We start from the raw sequence: 23,228 nt of genomic DNA on the forward strand, positions 1-23,228 counted from the left end.
TCCAAGGTGTTTTGTAGAAAGAGAAGCAGTTCTCTCTAAGGTGTTGTGTGGAAGGAACAAAACGTGAACTTCTTTTGACACTGAATGTCTTTATTTTTCTTGTCCATCATCCTTGAGACACAAAGCAAACCACCACAGCACTGTCCCAGGGAGAGGAGAAGAGGAGTGAGGGAGAGCTGAGAGAGGGAGGGAGGAGGGGACCGTGAAGAGGTAGAAGAGACATCCTCTAAAGGCTCAGGGACAGAAAAGAGGTTGAGGAGAGGCACAAGCAAAGAGAGAGAGGGAGGGAGAGACAAAGATATATACAAAGAGAGAGGGAGTGAGAGAGACAGAGAGAGGGAGAAAGAGCGAGAGCTACAGAGATAGATACAGAGAGAGAGATACACAGAGAGAGAGAGAGAGAGAGAGAGAGAGAGAGAGAGAGAGAGAGAGATACTATACAGAGAGAGAGGGGGGATCTACAGAGATAGATACACAGAGAGAGAGAGAGACATACAGAGATAGATACAGAAAGCGAGACACGGAGAGAAACAGAGATAGATACACAGAGAGAGAGACGTAGACAGAGAGACGGAGACAGAGAGATTGTAGGAGTAGGGACACTCACAGTACGTAGGCTGTGTTAAACAGCAAAAAGACAACCGCTCCACACACACACCTATGAGCAAACCTACATGCAACTGAACCAGCCCCTCATTAGAAAGAGAAATATGACAGAGCTAGCTACCTACAACGGTCGTTGTTTTTACATTCAGCCCTTTTTTCAGGCCAGAGCAACTGCCCTTCAAAATTCCTGTGCAGCTCCCTGGTCATGGTAGCACAGAGGGACGATGATTCATCCAGGAATCAGGTCAAGAGATCCTTCACCATGGACTCGGATTTCATATTCAATAAAAAGGTGATGGAGCTTTTGAGCTGGAAGGATTTAGTGAGTCGCACGCCCCTCAACTCAACTCTCCTCTCTCGTCTCAGCCCCGGTCCTTCCTCCTCCTCCTCCTCCCTCCCCTCCCTCCCCTCCCTCCGCCCCCTCCTCCCCCCTGTGACTAACACACAGCAACCCACTCATTAGTCTCCCTGACCCCCCCCACACACACACTCTCGCCTGCTCCCTCAGCTCTGCCCATGCACCTGTCTCACCAATTACTACACACACACACACTCAGGGAAAGGAGATTATCAGATCTCAGGACCCTCCAGGGTCTACCCGCCTCCCCCCTCCCCTTCCCCCCACCCCCTGCTTTTAAAGCCCTCGGCTAAATCAGCTCTTCAGTATGAGGTTATAGAGAGTCTGTTTTAGAGACTATTAGGCATATGACCCGGGTCACTACAGAACCCACACTGACGCACTGTCTAAAGACCATGCTGTCCTGTCCTAGTGTGACTGGGGGCACACCCGTGGAGGGGGGGGGGGTGAAGGGTGGAGGATGGGGTAGGGGGTGGGGGGTGGAGGATGGGGTAGGGGGTGGGGGGTGGAGTGTGTGGGAGTGAGACTGAAATAGACTGATTGCAGCTTTTCAAGACAGTTGTCTTACTTTCTACTTCCTGGCTTGCAGGAGGACACACAGGTGCATGCAGGAAGACACACAGGTGCATGCAGGAAGACACACAGGTGCATGCAGGAAGACACACAGGTGCATGCAGGAAGACACACAGGTGCATGCAGGAAGACACACAGGTGCATGCAGGAAGACACACAGGTGCATGCAGGAAGACACACAGGTGCATGCAGGAAGACACACAGGTGCATGCAGGAAGACACACAAGTGCATGCAGGAAGACACAGAGGTCAAAGCCCACGCCCACACGTGCGTACACTTCACCAACATGATTCCGACACGCACACTCACACACTCACACATTCATATTGAAATCAGGAGCTCGTCTCTGGGCTTTAGAGCAGGGTGATTCAACACCGAGGGAGGCAATGAATATGTGTAACTTACAAGAAAAGCACAGCTGTTATTTCTCCCTCATATGTGTGCACGCTGTGTACCTAGTAGAACAGTTTGGCATATATCATTACGGACATTTGCATTGTTTCTGATGTGAGTGGGTTAGGGTTGTGCAGCCACACTAGGAGGCCTGGTGAAAGGGATTGTGGGTCATCCTCCCACGGACCACATACAGAGTGGTGGGAACAACAGCTGCTTGGTGGGATTAGCACTGCTGCTTCGTCTCTCTGACAACAGCCAGTTACACAGCCATCTAGGACAGACAGGCAGACAGACAGACAGACAGACAGACAGACAGGCAGGCAGACAGCCATCTAGGACAGACAGGCAGGCAGGCAAGCAGGCAGACAGACAGCCATCTAGGACAGACAGGCAGACAGGCAGACAGGCAGGCAGGCAGGCAGGCAGACAGGCAGGCAGGCAGGCAGGCAGGCAGGCAGGCAGGCAGGTAGACAGACATACAGGTAGAGAGACAGGCAGACAGACAGGTAGAGAGGCAGGCAGACAGACAGGTAGAGAGACAGACAGGCAGGTAGACAGACAGACAGACAGACAGACAGGTAGAGAGACTGACAGACAGGTAGAGAGACTGACAGACAGGTAGAGAGACTGACAGACAGGTAGAGAGACAGACAGGCAGACAGACAGGGTCATCTGGGTCCACAAGTCTTTCTCTGCACCAGCTCACTCACACAGAGATCCATTAGCAAAGTACAGCCATTTGAAACACATTACAACCGACCTCCGACCCCTAACCAATCATAGGGTACAATACAGCCTCTATCTCCAGTGACCCCTACTATCACTGAACGCTGTTTGCATTCTGTCCTCTCCCATTGGTTGAGCAGATTCTTTCTACTCCAATCAGCACCCGTGGTTATAGGCCAGGTCAGCCCAAACAGGGAGACACAGACGTCATTCAGCAGAACCTTTTAAGATCTCTGCCTGTCTAACCCGAGGGGAATCAGGGTGAACGTAACCAATTTAAACTGTTATTCAGGGAGAAAATTGCTGCAGTAAAAGGAACAGAATATTACCTTCAGGCCAGCCTTCAATTGTGGTTTTTAACTTTTGTTATTCGATTGCCTTGGCCTCTGTTTCTGATTCATTTGCCTGCCTGCCTGCCTGCCTGCCTGCCTGCTCTAAACAGAGGAGAGGACAGGTGTGAGGTGTCAACATGTGTACAGGACTAACAGCCATCATCATGCTCGTGTTGCAGACAGTCTGAGGGAGAGGATGTTACTACACTGACACACACTCCTCTGCTGTCTCTACAGCAACCAAACCACCACCCTTCTGCCTTACAAGGGTGTGTGTGTGCGTGTGTGTGTGTGTGAGAGAGAGAGAGAGAGAGAGAGAGAGAGAGAGAGAGAGAGAGAGAGAGAGAGAGAGAGAGAGAGAGAGAGAGAGAGAGAGAGAGAGAGAGAGAGAGAGAGAGAGACAGAGAGAGAGAGAGAGTGTGTGTGTGTGTGTGTGTACGTCTTTGTAGATACTCTGAAACCAGCCAATCCCTGTCACCCGAGGGAGGTTGAGCCAAGAATTGGGGTTGCTACGGCAACCAGCATCCGACCCCTGACCGTGCGCTTGTCTCTCCGCTGAAGACTGAAGAGATGGAGGATGAGGCCAGGGGAGGGGAGGCCAGGGTGGGGGAGGCCAGGGTGGGGGAGGCCAGGGTAGGGGAGGCCAGGGTAGGGGAGGCCAGGGTAGGGGTGGAGGAGCGTGGGGAGGGGAGGAGCATGGGGAGGGGGAGAAGGGAGAAGAGAGAAAGGAGGCAGGGGAGGGGGGGGTGGGTGGGAAGAGGAGGGCTACCAAGTCTTCTAGCTGTAGAAACAGTTACAAACCCTAATAACTGTTTCTACCGGGAAACACGTCCTCAAACTAAGTTTTCAAACTCTTGTCTTCACTAGGTGAGTGTACTCCAGCTGGCACAACAGTTCGTCACGTCTGTTTTGGTGTCTGCCTCACAGGGTGTCTGCCTCAGAGGGTGTCTGCCTCGCAGGGTGTCTGCCTCGCAGGGTGTCTGCCTCAGAGGGTGTCTGACTCACAGGCGTCTGCCTCACAGGGTGTCTGCCTCAGAGGGTGTCTGCCTCGCAGGGTGTCTGCCTCACAGGCGTCTGCCTCACAAGGTGTCTGCCTCAGAGGGTGTCTGACTCACAGGGTGTCTGCCTCAGAGGGTGTCTGCCTCAGAGGGTGTCTGCCTCACAGGGTGTCTGCCTCGCAGGGTGTCCGCCTCACAGGGTGTCCGCCTCACAGGGTGTCTGACTCACAGGGTGTCTGCCTCACAGGGTGTCTGCCTCACAGGGTGTCTGCCTCACAGGGTGTCTGCCTCGCAGGGTGTCTGACTCGCAGGGTGTCTGCCTCAGAGGGTGTCTGCCTCAGAGGGTGTCTGACTCACAGGGTGTCTGCCTCACAGGGTGTCTGCCTCGCAGGGTGTCTGCCTCAGAGGGTGTCTGCCTCAGAGGGTGTCTGACTCACAGGGTGTCTGCCTCGCAGGGTGTCTGCCTCGCAGGGTGTCTGCCTCACAGGGTGTCTGACTCACAGGGTGTCTGACTCACAGGGTGTCTGCCTCGCAGGGTGTCTGCCTCACAGGGTGTCTGACTCGCAGGGTGTCTGCCTCGCAGGGTGTCTGCCTCACAGGGTGTCTGCCTCGCAGGGTGTCTGCCTCACAGGGTGTCTGCCTCGCAGGGTGTCTGCCTCACAGGGTGTCTACCTCGCAGGGTGTCTGACCAACACACACCGCCTCAGACGGCATCTAAAAGACGGCCGACTGTTCCACCTGCTCAACGAAAGACAGGCTGACTGTTCCACCTGCTCAAGGAAAGACAGGCTGACTGTTCCACCTGCTCAAGGAAAGACAGGCTGACTGTTCCACCTGCTCAAGGAAAGACAGGCTGACTGTTCCACCTGCTCAAGGAAAGACAGGCTGACTGTTCCACCTGCTCAAGGAAAGACAGGCCGACTGTTCCACCTGCTCAAGGAAAGACAGGCTGACTGTTCCACCTGCTCAAGGAAAGACAGGCTGACTGTTCCACCTGCTCAAGGAAAGACAGGTTGACTGTTCCACCTGCTCAAGGAAAGACAGGCCGACTGTTCCACCTGCTCAAGGAAAGACAGGCTGACTGTTCCACCTGCTCAAGGAAAGACAGGCTGACTGTTCCACCTGCTCAAGGAAAGACAGGCCGACTGTTCCACCTGTTTCCTGGACACAGACCTCTATCTGTCCTCCTGCTGAGGACGTCTGCAGCTTGTTAAGAGTCCTGATGACAGCCCAGTGTGCCAGGACACGCCTCCATCTGGGCTTAGATTGAGATGATTGGTCGACCTGACACAGAGCAATCTGCAGCCTTCTCTAGCAGAGTCTAGCAGAAACACACACCAGCACACACACACACACACACGCACACACACGTGCGCCATGTTTCTGTGACCTGAATGCAGAATGGGTCATCCCTGCGCCAGGTTGAAAGCAGGGACTTTATTGAATCAGGGCGCTTGGCGTCTGCTGTTGGCCACCTCCAGCTTACAACATTTCATTACGCCTCCCAAGCTAGCAGACAGGCCCCCTGTTCTGGTGTCACACACACACACACACACACACCTCCTAACAAACACAACCCTGCTCTGGTCAGGCCTCCTTCTGTCTACCTGCTGAGAGAACCACACAATGCACATTGCTACCCCTCTCAGACATGTACCAGGAGAAGAAAGATCCAGAAATAATGACAGGGGACGAGGGGGAGAAAGCAGGAGATGGCGTGAGAGAGTTACACAGTGAGGTAAACAGAGAGGTGAAATGAGAGAGAGAGAGAGAGAGAGAGAGAGAGAGAGAGAGAGAGAGAGAGAGAGAGAGAGATGGAGAGAGATACAGAGTGGGATGAACAGAGAGATTAGAAGACAGAGAGAGGTGAGTAGAAACAGTGTCTTACAGCATCTGGTTTATACTGCTCCTTGGTTTAAACCAGCACCAGCCAGTGTGTGTGTGTGTGGGTGTGTGTGTGTGTGTGTGTGTTTGTGTGTGACAACAACAGAAAAAAGACACCGTTCCCAAGTTGCCAGAGGTACTGGGCATGAGCAGCGTATCTGGTAATAGCAAAGTGCTATCAGGAAGTGTGGAGTAATGGTTGTGACACAAGGTCTCCTGGATGCAGGATGCATGACGGGGCAGGCACCTGAGGATGTGTGAGATGAGAACTGACAGGGCGGAGGAGAGGGGGAGGGGGGAGAGGGAGGAGGGGAGAGGGGGGAGGGGAGGGGGAGGAGGGGGGAGGGGGAGAGGGAGGAGGGGAGAGGGGGAGAGGGAGGAGCGTAGAGGGGGAAGGGGAGAGGGGAGAGGGAGGAGGGGAGAGGGGAGAGGAAGGAGAGGGAGGAGGGGAGAGGGGGAGAGGGAGGAGGGGAGAGGGCGGAGGGGAGAGGGGGGAGGGGAGAGGGGGGAGAGGGAGGAGGGGAGAGGGGGGAGGGGAGAGGGAGGAGGGGAGAGGGGAGAGGGGAGAGGAAGGAGAGGGAGGAGGGAAGAGGGCAGAGGGGAGAGGGGGGAGGGGAGAGGGGGAGAGGGAGAGGGAGGAGGGGGAAGTGGAGAGGGGGGAGAGGGAGGAGGGGAGAGGGGGGAGAGGGAGGAGGGGAGAGGGCGGAGAGGGAGGAGGGGAGAGGGAGGAGGGGAGAGGGGGGAGAGGGAGGAGGGGAGAGGGGGAGAGGGAGGAGGGGAGAGGGGGAGAGGGAGGAGGGGAGAGGAGAGGGGGGAGAGGGAGGAGGGGAGAGGGGGGAGAGGGAGGACGGCTTGATCACAACCTTGCAACATTGTAGGAGGAAGTGCATCTTGGCCTCAATCTCATCTGTCGATCAATAACCACATATTTCTCTCTCTCTCTCTCTCTCTCTCTCTCTCTCTCACCTCTCCAGCTTCCTGAGATACTTCTCCTTGTACGCACCATGGCACAGTCATTGCGTTTTCTCTCCAGCAGGGTTGGAAGGTACTGTCTGGCCTGTCTCAGGTACCTGTCTCAGGTGTCTGGCCTGTCTCAGGTACCTGTCTCAGGTGTCTGGCCTGTCTCAGGTGTCTGGCCTGTCTCAGGTGTCTGGCCTGTCTCAGGTGTCTGGCCTGTCTCAGGTACCTGTCTCAGGTGTGTGGCCTGTCTCAGGTGTCTGGCCTGTCTCAGGTACCTGTCTCAGGTGTGTGGCCTGTCTCAGGTGTCTGGCCTGTCTCAGGTACCTGTCTCAGGTGTCTGGCCTGTCTCAGGTACCTGTCTCAGGTGTCTGGCCTGTCTCAGGTACCTGTCTCAGGTGTCTGGCCTGTCTCAGGTGTCTGGCCTGTCTCAGGTGTCTGGCCTGTCTCAGGTGTCTGGCCTGTCTCAGGTGTCTGGCCTGTCTCAGGTACCTGTCTCAGGTGTCTGGCCTGTCTCAGGTGTCTGGCCTGTCTCAGGTGTCTGGCCTGTCTCAGGTGTCTGGCCTGTCTCAGGTGTCTGGCCTGTCTCAGGTGTCTGGCCTGTCTCAGGTACCTGTCTCAGGTGTCTGGCCTGTCTCAGGTGTCTGGCCTGTCTCAGGTGTCTGGCCTGTCTCAGGTACCTGTCTCAGGTGTCTGGCCTGTCTCAGGTGTCTGGCCTGTCTCAGGTGTCTGGCCTGTCTCAGGTGTCTGGCCTGTCTCAGGTGTCTGGCCTGTCTCAGGTGTGTGGCCTGTCTCAGGTACCTGTCTCAGGTGTCTGGCCTGTCTCAGGTACCTGTCTCAGGTGTCTGGCCTGTCTCAGGTGTCTGGCCTGTCTCAGGTGTCTGGCCTGTCTCAGGTGTCTGGCCTGTCTCAGGTGTCTGGCCTGTCTCAGGTGTGTGGCCTGTCTCAGGTACCTGTCTCAGGTGTCTGGCCTGTCTCAGGTGTGTGGCCTGTCTCAGGTACCTGTCTCAGGTGTCTGGCCTGTCTCAGGTGTCTGGCCTGTCTCAGGTGTCTGGCCTGTCTCAGGTACCTGTCTCAGGTGTCTGGCCTGTCTCAGGTGTCTGGCCTGTCTCAGGTGTCTGGCCTGTCTCAGGTGTCTGGCCTGTCTCAGGTGTCTGGCCTGTCTCAGGTGTCTGGCCTGTCTCAGGTGTCTGGCCTGTCTCAGGTGTCTGGCCTGTCTCAGGTGTCTGGCCTGTCTCAGGTGTCTGGCCTGTCTCAGGTGTCTGGCCTGTCTCAGGTGTCTGGCCTGTCTCAGGTACCTGTCTCAGGTGTCTGGCCTGTCTCAGGTGTCTGGCCTGTCTCAGGTACCTGTCTCAGGTGTCTGGCCTGTCTCAGGTGTCTGGCCTGTCTCAGGTACCTGTCTCAGGTGTCTGGCCTGTCTCAGGTGTCTGGCCTGTCTCAGGTACCTGTCTCAGGTGTGTGGCCTGTCTCAGGTGTCTGGCCTGTCTCAGGTGTCTGGCCTGTCTCAGGTGTCTGGCCTGTCTCAGGTACCTGTCTCAGGTGTCTGGCCTGTCTCAGGTGTCTGGCCTGTCTCAGGTGTCTGGCCTGTCTCAGGTACCTGTCTCAGGTGTCTGGCCTGTCTCAGGTGTCTGGCCTGTCTCAGGTGTCTGGCCTGTCTCAGGTGTCTGGCCTGTCTCAGGTGTCTGGCCTGTCTCAGGTGTCTGGCCTGTCTCAGGTGTGTGGCCTGTCTCAGGTGTCTGGCCTGTCTCAGGTACCTGTCTCAGGTGTCTGGCCTGTCTCAGGTGTCTGGCCTGTCTCAGGTACCTGTCTCAGGTGTCTGGCCTGTCTCAGGTGTCTGGCCTGTCTCAGGTACCTGTCTCAGGTGTCTGGCCTGTCTCAGGTGTCTGGCCTGTCTCAGGTGTCTGGCCTGTCTCAGGTACCTGTCTCAGGTGTCTGGCCTGTCTCAGGTGTCTGGCCTGTCTCAGGTGTCTGGCCTGTCTCAGGTACCTGTCTCAGGTGTCTGGCCTGTCTCAGGTGTCTGGCCTGTCTCAGGTGTCTGGCCTGTCTCAGGTGTCTGGCCTGTCTCAGGTGTCTGGCCTGTCTCAGGTGTCTGGCCTGTCTCAGGTGTCTGGCCTGTCTCAGGTGTCTGGCCTGTCTCAGGTGTCTGGCCTGTCTCAGGTACCTGTCTCAGGTGTCTGGCCTGTCTCAGGTGTCTGGCCTGTCTCAGGTGTCTGGCCTGTCTCAGGTACCTGTCTCAGGTGTCTGGCCTGTCTCAGGTGTCTGGCCTGTCTCAGGTGTCTGGCCTGTCTCAGGTGTCTGGCCTGTCTCAGGTGTCTGGCCTGTCTCAGGTGTCTGGCCTGTCTCAGGTGTCTGGCCTGTCTCAGGTGTGTGGCCTGTCTCAGGTACCTGTCTCAGGTGTCTGGCCTGTCTCAGGTGTCTGGCCTGTCTCAGGTGTCTGGCCTGTCTCAGGTGTCTGGCCTGTCTCAGGTACCTGTCTCAGGTGTCTGGCCTGTCTCAGGTGTCTGGCCTGTCTCAGGTGTCTGGCCTGTCTCAGGTGTCTGGCCTGTCTCAGGTGTCTGGCCTGTCTCAGGTGTCTGGCCTGTCTCAGGTGTCTGGCCTGTCTCAGGTGTCTGGCCTGTCTCAGGTGTCTGGCCTGTCTCAGGTGTCTGGCCTGTCTCAGGTACCTGTCTCAGGTGACTGGCCTGTCTCAGGTACCTGTCTCAGGTGTCTGGCCTGTCTCAGGTGTCTGGCCTGTCTCAGGTACCTGTCTCAGGTGTCTGGCCTGTCTCAGGTACCTGTCTCAGGTGTCTGGCCTGTCTCAGGTACCTGTCTCAGGTGTCTGGCCTGTCTCAGGTGTCTGGCCTGTCTCAGGTGTCTGGCCTGTCTCAGGTGTCTGGCCTGTCTCAGGTACTTACATCGTTTGACACCGTCAGCACGCTCCTGCTCTTCCTCATGTTCTGTGGAGTGTTCCTCCTCTTCCTCTCTCCGTTCCACGGCACCCGGAGTCACACACACCTGCAAGGATGACACACACACACACAACTTTGGTTGCGAGGCAAGTAACGGCACCCAAACATTTTCCACAGGTACAAAGACCCGACATGCACACACTCCAACACACACACACACAGTTCTTTCAAACACTCAAGGACATAGTGTTGTCTAGTGTTGTGAAATATGCATGGAAAAACAAAAGACAAGATAGTGTTTTTTCTTCTTGATGGAGAGGGTTTGAGCTGTGAGAAAGGAGAAAGGCCTGACACGGCACTGACAAACCACAGTAAACTTCAGTCAGACATGGACAGAGAGAGGGGGAGAGAGAGACATAGAGAGGGGGAGAGAGAGAGAGAGAGAGAGAGAGAGAGAGAGAGAGAGAGAGAGAGAGAGAGGGGGAGAGAGAGGGGGAGAGAGAGGGGTAGAGGGAGAGGGAGAGAGAGAGGGGGAGAGAGAGAGGGGGAGAGAGAGAGAGAGAGAGAGAGAGAGAGAGAGAGAGAGAGAGAGAGAGAGACAGAGACAGAGACAGAGACAGAGACAGAGAGAGAGAGAGAGAGAGAGAGAGAGAGAGAGAGAGAGAGAGAGAGAGAGAGAGAGAGAGAGAGACAGACACCTTTATGGTTTAATTCATATTGATTTAATGCTTTGGTAATTGAAAGAATTTTCTCGTGTCAATAAAGAAACAATAAATTGAATAGAAAGAGAGGAAGAGAGACAGAGAGGAGGTCAGAGAGGAAGAGAGAAAGAGGAGGGCAGCGAGAGAGGAATAGAGGAAGAGAGAAAGAGAGAGAGAGAGAGAGAGAGAGAGAGAGAGAGAGAGAGAGAGAGAGAGAGAGAGAGAGAGAGAGAGAGAGAGACAGGAGGGCAGAGAAAGAGAGAGGAATAGAGGAAGAGAGAAAGAGAGAGGAATAGAGAAAGAGAGAGAGAGAGAGAGAGAGACAGGAGGGCAGAGAAAGAGAGAGGAATAGAGGAAGAGAGAAAGAGAGGAATAGAGAAAGAGAGAGAGAGAGAGAGAGAGAGAGAGAGAGACAGGAGGGCAGAGAAAGAGAGAGGAATAGAGGAAGAGAAAGAGAGGAGTATTTTGACTGGAGTTCCAGGCTGCAGCGTCCTACTGTGCCCTCCTCCATCACGCCGGTCACACTGGCCCACTCTGGTCACACTGGCCCACTCTGGTCACACTGGCCCACTCTGGTCACACTGGCCCACTCTGGTCACACTGGCCCACTCTGGTCACACTGGCCCACTCTGGTCACACTGGCCCACTCTGGTCACACTGGCCCACTCTGGTCACACTGGCCCATGGGGCTCTGGTCACACTGGCCCACTCTGGTCACACTGGCCCACTCTGGTCACACTGGCCCACTCTGGTCACACTGGCCCACTCTGGTCACGATAGCACCGTTATAAAAACCAGGCTCTGTGCTTTGTGTAACTTCCTTGTGGTAGCCAAGGTCTACATTACTGCATGCAAAAAGACCTTTGGTTGAATTAAGCAATTTGATGTGATTCCCTGATGCACTTTGGGGTAGAGGATAATGAACTGGGTGAGATAATGAAGTTTCTAGCTGGCTGCACAAAGAGCTGATCACAGACAGACAGACAGACAGACAGACAGACAGACAGACAGATCTTCCTGGATGTTCTGGAACACGTGCATGACCTGCTGTGCATGGTCAGGGCTCCAGAACATGCCGGAACAGAGGAAGCTTTGACCAGAGTCAACACTCTCTGAATCCCTCCCCCTCTCCCTTCTCCCCTCTGTATCTCTTTCTCTCTCTCCACCTTCACCCTCACATCTCCATCACACTCCTCCCCCCGTCACACTAAGCTGGAGGTGAGAGACATATGGCTCACAGCGACGGTGACCCTGGAAGTCTCTGCCAGACTCACAATTCCCAGAGGCTCTTTTCCCACACCCCTACACCTCTCTCTCTTTCCTGCTCGGCCTCGCTGATCTCTTTCCGTAAGGCACTCTTGCCTTCCCCATCCCTCCATTCGGTCTCCTCTCTCTCTCTCACTCCCATCCCTCATTTGAGGGTGAGAGGGAGGAACCAGCCCACTGTACCACAGGCTCCACAGAACACCACAGAGTCCTGAGTCATCAGGCATAATCATTACCTTTACTCACAGAACGCCTCCGTAACTCAATCAGTTGTTATTCCCGGGTACATTTACGCATTTAGCAGCGTAGCTCCTGTGCTTTGTGTTTAGTTGCGACGACAGATATTAACTCCAGCGTCGCACAAATGTGGCAGAGTGTCATCAAACACAGCTTAATCCCAGGAGCGACTTGAAAACATGCCATCGTGAGGATTGAGGTTTATTGGAAATGTTTGTTATTCAACAGAGATCAGGAAGATTATTTCTCTCTCGATTGAGGCAGTGTTTAAGCGTTCCCTCTGTCACAATTAAATGTTAATGTTACTATCAAAAAACGACTAAATAATCCTTTGTGTTTATTTGTATAAGTCATCGGACAGACTGATAGAAAAAGAAAAAGCGATGTTGTATAAATATGTTTCTTAGTTAAAATAATGTTTTCCACAAGACGACCTGAGAGCGAGACATGAAATATTTAATGAGCTGTCAAAAAAGTGCAGGCGGCCATCTTGTTAGCGCAAGTCTTTTGGTAGGCTCTTCTCTCACTTGTGGGTTCAGATTCCTCCATAACCCTGCAGGACAGCACCTTGTCAGGCTAGTTTAGCATTCCTCACTAATGAAACTTGCAACTAATGGCCCAAAGCCGTTGAATACCTCCCGTGTTAATCATTTAAAACGATACAAGATCGACTCCACAGCCACTGAAAAGCTACCACAAGGCTTCTAATAACCTGTTCATAAACCAAGAGGGATTTTCATCTTCTCTGATAGGCACCCAATCTACTGTAACAAGAGTAGGCTGTCAAGAAGCTTTAGACTGTGAGCAGGAGTGAGGAGAGGAAGATGGGGGGAGGCAGAAGAGGAGAGGAAGGGAGAGAAGAGGGAGGGAGAGGAAGGGAAGATATGAGGGAGAGGGATTTCTCCACCAGCTGGATGAAAGGTTCAGTGGAGTTTGAGGTAAAGGACGACCACGTTCCAGAAACAGATGCAGATCCTTGATGACTGAAAAACAGAAGCGACTTGCAGCCAACTCACAACATCAACAGCACATACACAGACACACTATCGCGCTCGCGTTAGCATAAAGTCTAGAGATGCCTCGTATTGTAAACACAGCATCTCACCTGTGATAAGACTATCAAAAACATCCTAGATGGATACTCTATGATACTGTAAGCTGGAGTCCCACCTTCACTCAGCTCCTGGAGGTAGTTACAGTGGCAGGTGTAATAGGTCTAACTACAACATGTGATTCTGAGTGAAAGCAGAACAGGAACTGGTTAGGGATGTTTAGACTTGGGACCTGTTTCCTCCTTTCTACTCTGGTTCAGCTCACACGCTTCCTGGTTTATCACACATGCAAACTCTCTCTCTCTCTCTCACACACACACACACACACACACACACACGTTTGACGAGACAAGGACCTGTTTAATGTATGATTTGGGATAGACAAGAGTTTTTACTTGATGATCACTTATCTGTGCGGTGATATTTGTTAGAATAACGACCAGTCTATATGCACATGACCCTTTGCTTGAAAGCTTCACATCCACATCTAGATTTTGCACATCAAATAAATAATTGCCAGCAAGGTTTTTCTGCTTGTTTCACATAAAGAGGATAATGCTCGGTGTCAGCGCATCGTCATTATGAGATTATGTTGGAGTTTGGTGATGACAGATTGAGCTTGCTTGTGCAAGTGGTGTGACCACGGTGAACAGCGGTTAACAGACAGATAGCGGACGTCTCTGTCGGGGAGAACACCGACCTCCTTAGTCCCTGTGTGGAAAGCTAATTGTTGATTCTTCTGCTTGTTATCACAGTATTAGTGGGGTGGGGAGGTGGTGGAGGAGGGTGGGGAGGCGGTGGAGGACAAATATGAGGTGAGGTCCAGCTTATTAAAAGCAGGTTATATATAGGCTGTGTGTGTGTGTGTGTGTATAAGTTGGTGTAAGCACATGTGCCTGTTTTGCACACACATGCGTACACCCGGTTCACTCAATTACAATAATGATTCATCCATCTTTAATCACACCCACACCCACCCTCCCGTCAAAGGGAGCAAATGTGTTGCTTTGGTGAAATAGCCGGGGCACTTCCCTCTAAAGAGAGAGAGGACCTGCAGATCTGGCCAGGGTCTGTGTGCTAGACGTTCCTTTCGGCACGTCTGTTCCAACAGAACCCCACACAGCCACCACCACAGGCCCCTCTCTGGACGGCGCGGGACCGACAGGCTGATATTAACTGGCTTTGGCAGACAAGCTACTCTGGCCTTCCATCTGGTTGTTTTGACTGATCATTTTTCATTTCTTGCTGCACCCGCTCACTCGGAGCTGCGTGGTGTCGTTAATAACGAGAGCCGGGGCAGCCCTCCCTCGTCACACTTTTATGTTTTACATTCCGCAGGGGAGGGGACAGGAAACTGGAATACTGCCATTTAGGATGGAGACAGGGAGCTGGATTCTGCAGGTCTCCCATCATGTAAACCACAGGTGACACTGATTGGAGACAGACTTGATTCAGCTTGGCAAAAACATATTTTTTTTAGCCTTTGCATCATTAGTCAGCAAAGCGCTGTTCAGCCAGGCCTTCTAGGGCATTACATTGAACTGTTGTGGTGCAACTGAATGTATCATGATCTGCTTACCACCTAAAAACATTCAGACAAAGGGGAGGGTATAGCTCGGTGGTTAGAGGATTTGACTGCAGATACAGGTTCAATTCTCCTCCCCGTGCATTGGATAAACCAATCTGCTAAATGAATGAATGATGTCTTGTGTGTCACAATCACCGTGCTCTTCTGATGGGGTCAGCAGCTGGATAATAAAGAGTAAGTGTGTGACCTCACTTCCTGTCACAACGTGTTCCTGTCACACGCTCTCTTCCTGTCACAAGGTATTTTCTCACTCAACAATAAGCTTATGCTTCTTTAAATGGTTCATTTGTTTTCGATGGTCATCGCGCGCGCACACACACACACAGACACGGCGCACACAGTCAATGTGCTTGGACATGTTAGACAGCAAGAGAAAGACAAAGACAGAAATCACTTGGCAATTCCACGTGTGTGGTGCAGCACATACAGAAATAAAAATATATAAAAAGCGTCTGAAACAGTCTGTGAGAGAGCAGAGATAGGCTCTCAATATGGGACTATATGAGGGTGTATTGAAGCACAGGTCAACATTGGCTCTAATGCAATGGAGAACATGTTGGATCAGATCTAAATGTAAAAGAAAAAATCATTTTCGTTCAATCCATTTCTGAGAGTTCAGCTTGCCAAAGGATCAAGAATATAATTTCTAGATTCTATTTGAAGATCATGCTAAGCCAAGGTAGTCCCAGTGATGGATGAGAGGACCTACAGTGCAAGATGAAGACCGTACAATTCATCAATGATGCCTGCTGTGGCAAACAATGACATGTTTAGAGGATTATTAATCTCAGACAGAGCAAAAACGAATGTGTACGTTTAAAAGCTTCAACGTCATATCCACAGGATCCCCGTCTTCAGTTACTGCCCGAAACATCCACACACACACACACACACACCTCTATATACACACACACACACAGAACACACACACACACACAGAACACACACACACACAAACACAGAACCTCTATATACACACACACACACACACAGAACCTCTATATACACACACACACACACAGAACACACACACACACACACAGAACCTCTATATACACACACACACACAGAACACACACACACACAGAACCTCTATATACACACACACACACTACACACACACACACACACAAACACAGAACCTCTATATACACACACACACACACACACAACACACACACACACACAAACATAGAACCTCTATATACACACACACACACAGAACACACACACACAAACACAGAACCTCTATATACACACACACACACACAGAACCTCTATATACACACACGCACACAGAACACACACACACACACACACACACACAGAACACACACTTCTATATACACGCACACAAAGAACACACACCTCTATACACACACACACACACACACCTCTATACACACACACACACACACACAGAACACACACCTCTATACACACACACACACACAGAACACACACCTCTATACACACACAGTAGGACAGATCTCTCAGCCAAGGAAATTGATCATTTTACTGAAGAGTAGTTGGGGTGTACTGTTTACTTGGTTAAGTGACTACAGATTTACGGTATTAGCTACAAGGATATCTACGAGGTGAAAAAGCATCGTTCTGTGGGGCAAACAGTGTGCTTGTCTCGATAATGACTCTACCATTGTGATCGTTTACCGTTAGGGCGGACAAGGAGCAGACTTTGCGTTAACTACTCAAACAAGGAAGGCGTCGTTGCTGCAGACCAGTCCTGCAAGAGTTCTGCTCTGAAATGTCAAGCAGAACATGCAAAAACCTCAGGTGGAAAACAGTCTTATGTTTCACCATGTTTTTCCCCTTTTTAGGTGCTTTGCTGCTCATGCACAACATTGTTCAATAAGACAGGGTGATATTGGATTCTACCCCAATGATTTCACTCAATAAATCCCCTCTCTGTGTCTTCCTAGTTTGATTTGGGTGCTCTGAAGGGACCATAACAAATTCATGTATAAATGACAAATGATAGCTCAGAAAAAGCCATTTTAAATTTTTCCCCCAGGGAAAATGAAAAAAAAAAAATCTTTTTTTCAATTACTCCGATACATGATTTCATGGTTTGATCCTGTCCTCTCCCTCGGTGAGCTGTAAACTGCACAGATGTTTCGAGTGTGTGAGCGCAGAGGTTATCTGCTAACACATCGAGGGCACATTTATATAACCATGTGTTTTTACCAACAATGTATTTATATTTTTTTTAAATTACAGGGCGAGTGGAGATTCTCTTCCCAGGAAAATCTGTTTACATCAGGCTCATGCCCACCAAACACAGGAAATGACTAGTATTTCATGGAAGGGGTGATCCACCCTGATTGGACGAATCTGGAGGCATTTCCATTGTGAAATGGAGACAGACTGTGTGTTGACACAACAGGGCACTTAAGGCGGGAGTTGCACGGGCCGACTGGTCATACCGTGGAGGAAGCGTCAGGGGGTCAGCACCATATCCCATCAGGGTGACCACATGCGTGTTCTGCTCTAACCCTAAACAGGCCTGGGAGGACACTTGTTTTTTACACCAAAAGAGTCTTAAAACATCAGTGGCGAGGTTCCCCCTCTCTCTTTCATCCTTTTTCTGTTTTCAGATTTAGCTCGGTGAGGAACAAGTGGATTGGATCCACAAAGTGTGAGGAGGTAACGGGGTTAACACCACAGCATGAATGGATGTTAATACAGCACTCTATAATCTTCACCTACCCTAAAAAACAACAAAAACTAATATGAAAGTGAAAATATGTTTTCAATTACTCGCTCGAGACCCTGAGAAACAAGTTAGTATTAGGGGGGGGGAGAGGAAAGAAAAGAAAAGCTATTTTCCATTATGGCTGGAGAGATGGAATCAGAATTGGCTGTTTAAACGGTTCCCTGTGGCCACATGAGCATGTTCCTCACCATCCCAACCGTGTTAAATTGGATTCTTGCTGCTTTGCATTAGGAAAAAAACAGACAGGCTGATTGACAACTGAACAAACACAGACACTCAAGCCTACACGTTCTCACACACAAACACGCAGACAATTATGCCAACGCACACACGGAAACACACTTGACATGTCCAGCTTCATCCGTGAGTTAATCAATTCACGGCTGAGGCCCAAGTTGGCAGCTGTGATCAATAGCATTGACTGTTTGCCCATTACATAATGAGGCTGGTGACATCGGGGTGTTATTGATTGGTCCTGCAAGGGAGATTCCTCTTCTCTCCAGCCAATCACAAGATCCCCAGCATCCCAAATAGCCAATCACGTTAAACACATCCGCATCCTCAACAGCCAAAAGCCCGCAGTCACTTCTGTCAGACATTCATATGAAGTATGTTAAACATAAAGGTAGAAAGTGCAGAAGAGAGAGAAGACTGATACAGGCTGGATGTGTTCTGGCAGCGGCCAGTGAGTTTCTCTCCTCGAGGGAGATCTACAGAGACAGAAGCAGAGAGACAGCCTGTGTCTGATTACAGGCGGTGAGAGCTCTTTCTGGAGTTGACTTCACCTTGACCTATCACACACACACACACACACAGTGAATATTATTTCTTCTCTCTTCCTGTTTCAAGCTTTATTTCCGTTTGTGATCCACTCACAGGCTAACACGAAGAGTGGAGCCAGGTGGGGCAGGGGGTGGATGTGAGGAGGAGGGGGCAGGTTTGCTAATGGGAGGCAGACCACTGGCGAGAACTGCTAAAGGATGCTACTCAGTTGACGAGAACCAAAATGGCGAGGCTTTATAAAAAATAAACACTATTCCCCTGACTTTTCCTACGGTTGAAAGCAAACCGTTACATTATATTACTGGTGATGATGGGAATGTTCCAGACACACTCCTCCAGCCACAGAGAAATACACAGACTTGGTGACAGCGTCTGGCTGGGTTTGATGACTCGCAGTGGAGCACTTTCATCCTCACTGAAACTAACTCACTAAATTATGTAGATGACAGTGTTGCATGCGAAAGTGTCTTTGTCAATGTTTGTGTGTTCGCATATGCATGTCATCCTCGTGAGTACATTCATACAGTTTGTTCTGTAGTAAGGACCCCAACCCTTAGCTTACTGACACAATCGCACACCATTTTTTGTTGCGACAAGCAGCTTTATAGCCGCTGTGAAGATCGGTCGGTCCCCAAACATTTTCCCGGTAGTACAGAGTTGCTATAAGGGGCCGCTTAGGAAATAATTCAGACTGTCTTTACACAAACATATATGAAACACATGCACATTCACATTTGAATTAGGGGAGTCAGATGGCTGAGCGGTTAGGGAATCAGGCTAGTAATCAGAAAGTCATTTTCTGATGCAGCATTACAATTGCGAGAGGTCTTAACGCGAAGACAAATCAGTCCGATTGGCAGAAAGCTCTTTTCATCAGTCTCTCCACATGAGTACCTTCCGATCATTATCCTATCATCTCATCAGCCAAGACTTCTTTTAGCTTCCATCAAACCACTTACCCCCCATCCTTGCTTTAGTAATGTCTATGGATCAAGCTATCCAGGGAGGTAAGCCTCGTGTCTGTACAGGATTCTCAGTCTTTTCCCCTGATTACTCTCTAAACAAAATCACCTTCTTCGATACATGCTATGGATGATAACCAAACCAAATGTAAATCCCTCCTGCTGTGCTTTGTGTTGCTGTATTAAACACAAGCCTGGGGCACCAGGTGTTGGTTGGGTGTTTATTTCTTGTCTCTGAGATGGACCAGACCCGGGCTATTCCATCCCAGCCAGAGCACCCGGAGAGATTAATGAGGTTGCCAGACGACTGTAGGTCTAACTGATGATTCGCTCTCTCACACACACACACACACACACATCCATCTTTTCTTTATCAGTAAAATCTCCAAAGACCAAAGAAACTCTGTATTCAGATCATGCCACATACACATTAAAAAAACGGACATCTTTGAAGACACAGCAAACTTCTCTCTCTCCCCCCTCTCTCTCTCCATGTCTCGCCCCTCTTCCCCTCTCTCTTTCTGTCCAAACACACAGAATAGATCTCTAGTGGAGAGTGATGTACAGTAAATCAGGTGCTCGTTCAGCCGGTGGCCTTGGCAAGACAGGGCCCACACCTCAGAGCTGACTGATGGTTCCCCGCTCTGCTGCTGTTGCTGCCACACTACCTACTGAACACACACACACACATACTGAACACACACACACACATACTGAACACACACACACACATACTGAACACACACACACACATACTGAACACACACACACACCTACTGAACACACACCTACTGAACACACACCTACCGAACACACACCTACCGAACACACACCTACTGAACACACACCTACTGAACACACACCTACTGAACACACACCTACTGAACACACACACACACATACTGAACACACACACACACACCTACTGAACACACACCTACCGAACACACACCTACCGAACACACACCTACTGAACACACACCTACTGAACACACACCTACCGAACACACATCTAATGAACACACACCTACTGAACACACACCTACTGAACACACACACACACCTACTGAACACACACACACATACTGAACACACACACACATACTGAACACACACACACACACCTACTGAACACACACACACACACCTACTGAACACACACACACTACCTACTGAACACACACACACACACCTACTGAACACACACCTACCGAACACACACCTACCGAACACACACCTACTGAACACACACCTACCGAACACACATACACACCTACCGAACACACATACACACCTACCGAACACACATACACACCTACTGAACACACACACACACCTACTGAACACACACCTACCGAACACACACCTACCGAACACACACCTACTGAACACACACCTACTGAACACACACCTACCGAACACACATACACACCTACCGAACACACATACACACCTACCGAACACACATACACACCTACTGAACACACACACACACCTACTGAACACACACACACACCTACTGAACACACACACACCTACTGAACACACACACACCTACTGAACACACACACACACCTACTGAACACACACACACACACACCTACTGAACACACACACACACACACCTACTGAACATGTGACACTGCTCACAGCCACTGGCAATCTTTCACCATGTGTCTACACACACACACACAAGGATGGATAAAGAGATGGAGGGAGGGATGTGTGGAGGAAGGGGTGGGTGGAGAGAGAGAAATGGACAGAGATATGGAGAAAGAGAGAGGTAGAGCTACACACAGAGAGAAAGAGAGAGCTACAGAGAGAGAGAGAGAGAGAGAGAGAGAGAGAGAGAGAGAGAGGCGATGAGCTGGAATGGGGGAGAAAGGGTGACTAGGGGCTAAATGGTCAACAGACGAAACAAGATGTATTTAAGTGGGTTTCTTAAGCATTTAATTACTATAATTCACTAAGCCGAGTCCTCAACTACCTGTGTTCTGGTGCCTCTTACCCTCCTACTGTCAATGCATTACAGCAGCTAGTGGAGAGATGTCAAAACTAGTTGTTTGTTGAACCTTCAGACAGACTGTAATTGATTTACCAGACGGCCTTTAATTCTGGCAGGCAGTGCAACAGGAGCGCGGTGACCGGCTGTTACATCGAGCCTCAAGGTGTAGCGGAGTCAGGTGTAGCCTGGCAGGAGAGCCTTCGGACGGTGAAACGAGACAGAGTTTGGGCCAAACTGATAAGATGAAAGCCCCCCTTTCTGAAAGGTTGTGTTATTGACAACGTGATATAGAAGTAATTTCAAGTCCATTGTCAACATTGGTTTAGTATTAAAAACTCACGCAGAGAGTAGGCTAGTCTATAGGCAAAATGACGAGGAAGCGAATTAATCTAATTTGCAGACCGGGTTAACTCGGTAAAAAAAAAAAATCGCAGAGTTCACATAAAAACACCACTATGAAGCCTCGTCTAATAGACGGGAAGTTAAAATGTAGTCGAACGTGTTTCCAGGAGATGCCCATCACAGAACGCATGTTTAAGTTAACAAAGGAAGCGGGTCTCCATGGGCTAACTCGCTTCTTAGATGAATATGGAAGACCAGCAGACTAGAATTCCGATTATGTTAACCATTTCAACGGCAATAAAGGATAACGGAGAGATAATTAGTGTCGCCTAAATGCTAAACTATCTAAGCGCGCTTTTACCTTGTGTACAATTGATCCACTGTTTCGCGTGGGGTGACAAAGAGATCTTTCCGAAGCCTTGAGTAATGAGGACAATACCAGAACGTCTAAAATGTGTTTCCACGTTTTTAACGAGCTCCAGTCGTGGACGTCCGTTGGTTCAGTTATTCCAAAGCAGTCTGGAGTCCTCCTCGTACAGTTATAGTCCAACGAAAAGCTTGTTCGGGAGACATCCAGCTATAACCCGAGTCTTCTTCACATCTCTCGTTGGTGTGCTGTTCCACTCTGTCAATATACGATTACAAAGTCGTTAGTTTCGATGAGGTGAATTAAATCTTTCAGTTCTGCTTCACATTCACGACCAGTCTCATACGAATGGAGGAAAAAGACAGTTCTCGATGTTGTCAGTTATCTCTTCCGACCGCAGGAGCAGAACAGAGACTGTCACGGCCAGCAATACACAAGGAGTTGTAGCAGTGCACGCGCTGCTTGAGCCCAGCTCGTGAGTAGCGACTCGAGCCTGAGCCTGATGCACACAGACTGGTAAGAATACTGGCTACCAGGCAACCAACGGCCGCAAAGTTCCACCCAGTTGTGACTGTAGTTCGTTCTCTGGTAGATTAATTATTTAAAGAATAGTCAGTTAATGTACAGTCGGCAGTCTGTATCCAGTGAAATGTAGCTTGCTTGTTGCGTTAACATATTTCGCATTCTTTTTGAAAACGAGAGACTACAAGAGACGTCCCATAAGAGAGTTCATAGGCTATACAAGCGGTTCGTGTAAATGGCCTAGGGGCCACGTGGGCGTGAATTCAAATTGATACTAGCCATCGTTTCCGCAGAAATATTTAATGTGCTGTATTACACATAAATATGCTACTACTCTAAGCAATGTTGCCATGGAGAAAAATCTAGGCTACTTAAGTTCAGTAAATAAGTATTTGTACTACTAACCATCTCTCGTGTGTGGACGTGTAGTCTAGGGTTGCCAACCGTCCCGATTTGTCTGGGACATCCCGATTTATGGGTGATTTTGATTTGTTCCGTCCGGGACAGTTCCAGTCCCGTTTTCCAATCATAGCCTCGCCGGCCAATATTATGCTACTGTAAACGCACGTAAACTCACATAAACATTGCTATGGGACACGCTGGTTGTACAGCAGAGGGCGCCGAGTCCAGTTTGTTAGATAACAAAGTCAGTGAAACCATTCAGATCAGGATACAACAAGCGCAAGAAGGTGGAACGTAGGGAGATACCATTTCCTGAACTTGTAAGGGCGTATTAGTTGGTGAAAGACCCAGAGAAACACGAATATCCAACGAGGCAAAATCCCGGACGATTTTGGAATCCCTGACGGACGCATTTTTTAGGTCTTGAAAAGAGGACGTGTCCGGCTAAAAGAGGACGTCTGGTCACCCTATGCATGTGCTCTCTTGATTGTCCCGTCAGCTCTCATTCAGGCCTAGAGAACACTGAACGAGGCTAGGAACAGAGGCAG

General features: G+C 50.3%; 1 protein-coding gene across 2 annotated transcripts in view; it reads right to left on the bottom strand.

Moving 5' to 3' along the window:
* The window catches only part of pde4ba (phosphodiesterase 4B, cAMP-specific a), a 112,503-nt gene that overhangs the window by 80,864 nt on the left and 8,411 nt on the right, over positions 1-23,228 (bottom strand). The window contains exons 1-2 of one of the 2 annotated variants that reach the window (XM_084692424.1): positions 21,751-22,160; positions 9,726-9,825 (exon numbers count right to left, since the gene is read on the bottom strand). In XM_084692424.1, the coding sequence (XP_084548550.1) occupies positions 9,726-9,764 (39 nt within the window). In that variant the 5' untranslated portion in view covers positions 9,765-9,825; positions 21,751-22,160. Of the gene's footprint in view, positions 1-9,725; positions 9,826-21,750; positions 22,161-23,228 lie in introns of those variants that run through there. The other variant, XM_084692425.1, reaches the window with a different exon arrangement.

Source organism: Hypomesus nipponensis, chromosome 26 (genome assembly GCF_054491055.1).
Source record: "Hypomesus nipponensis isolate SF chromosome 26, ASM5449105v1, whole genome shotgun sequence".
Classification (NCBI taxonomy): Eukaryota; Metazoa; Chordata; class Actinopteri; order Osmeriformes; family Osmeridae; genus Hypomesus; species Hypomesus nipponensis.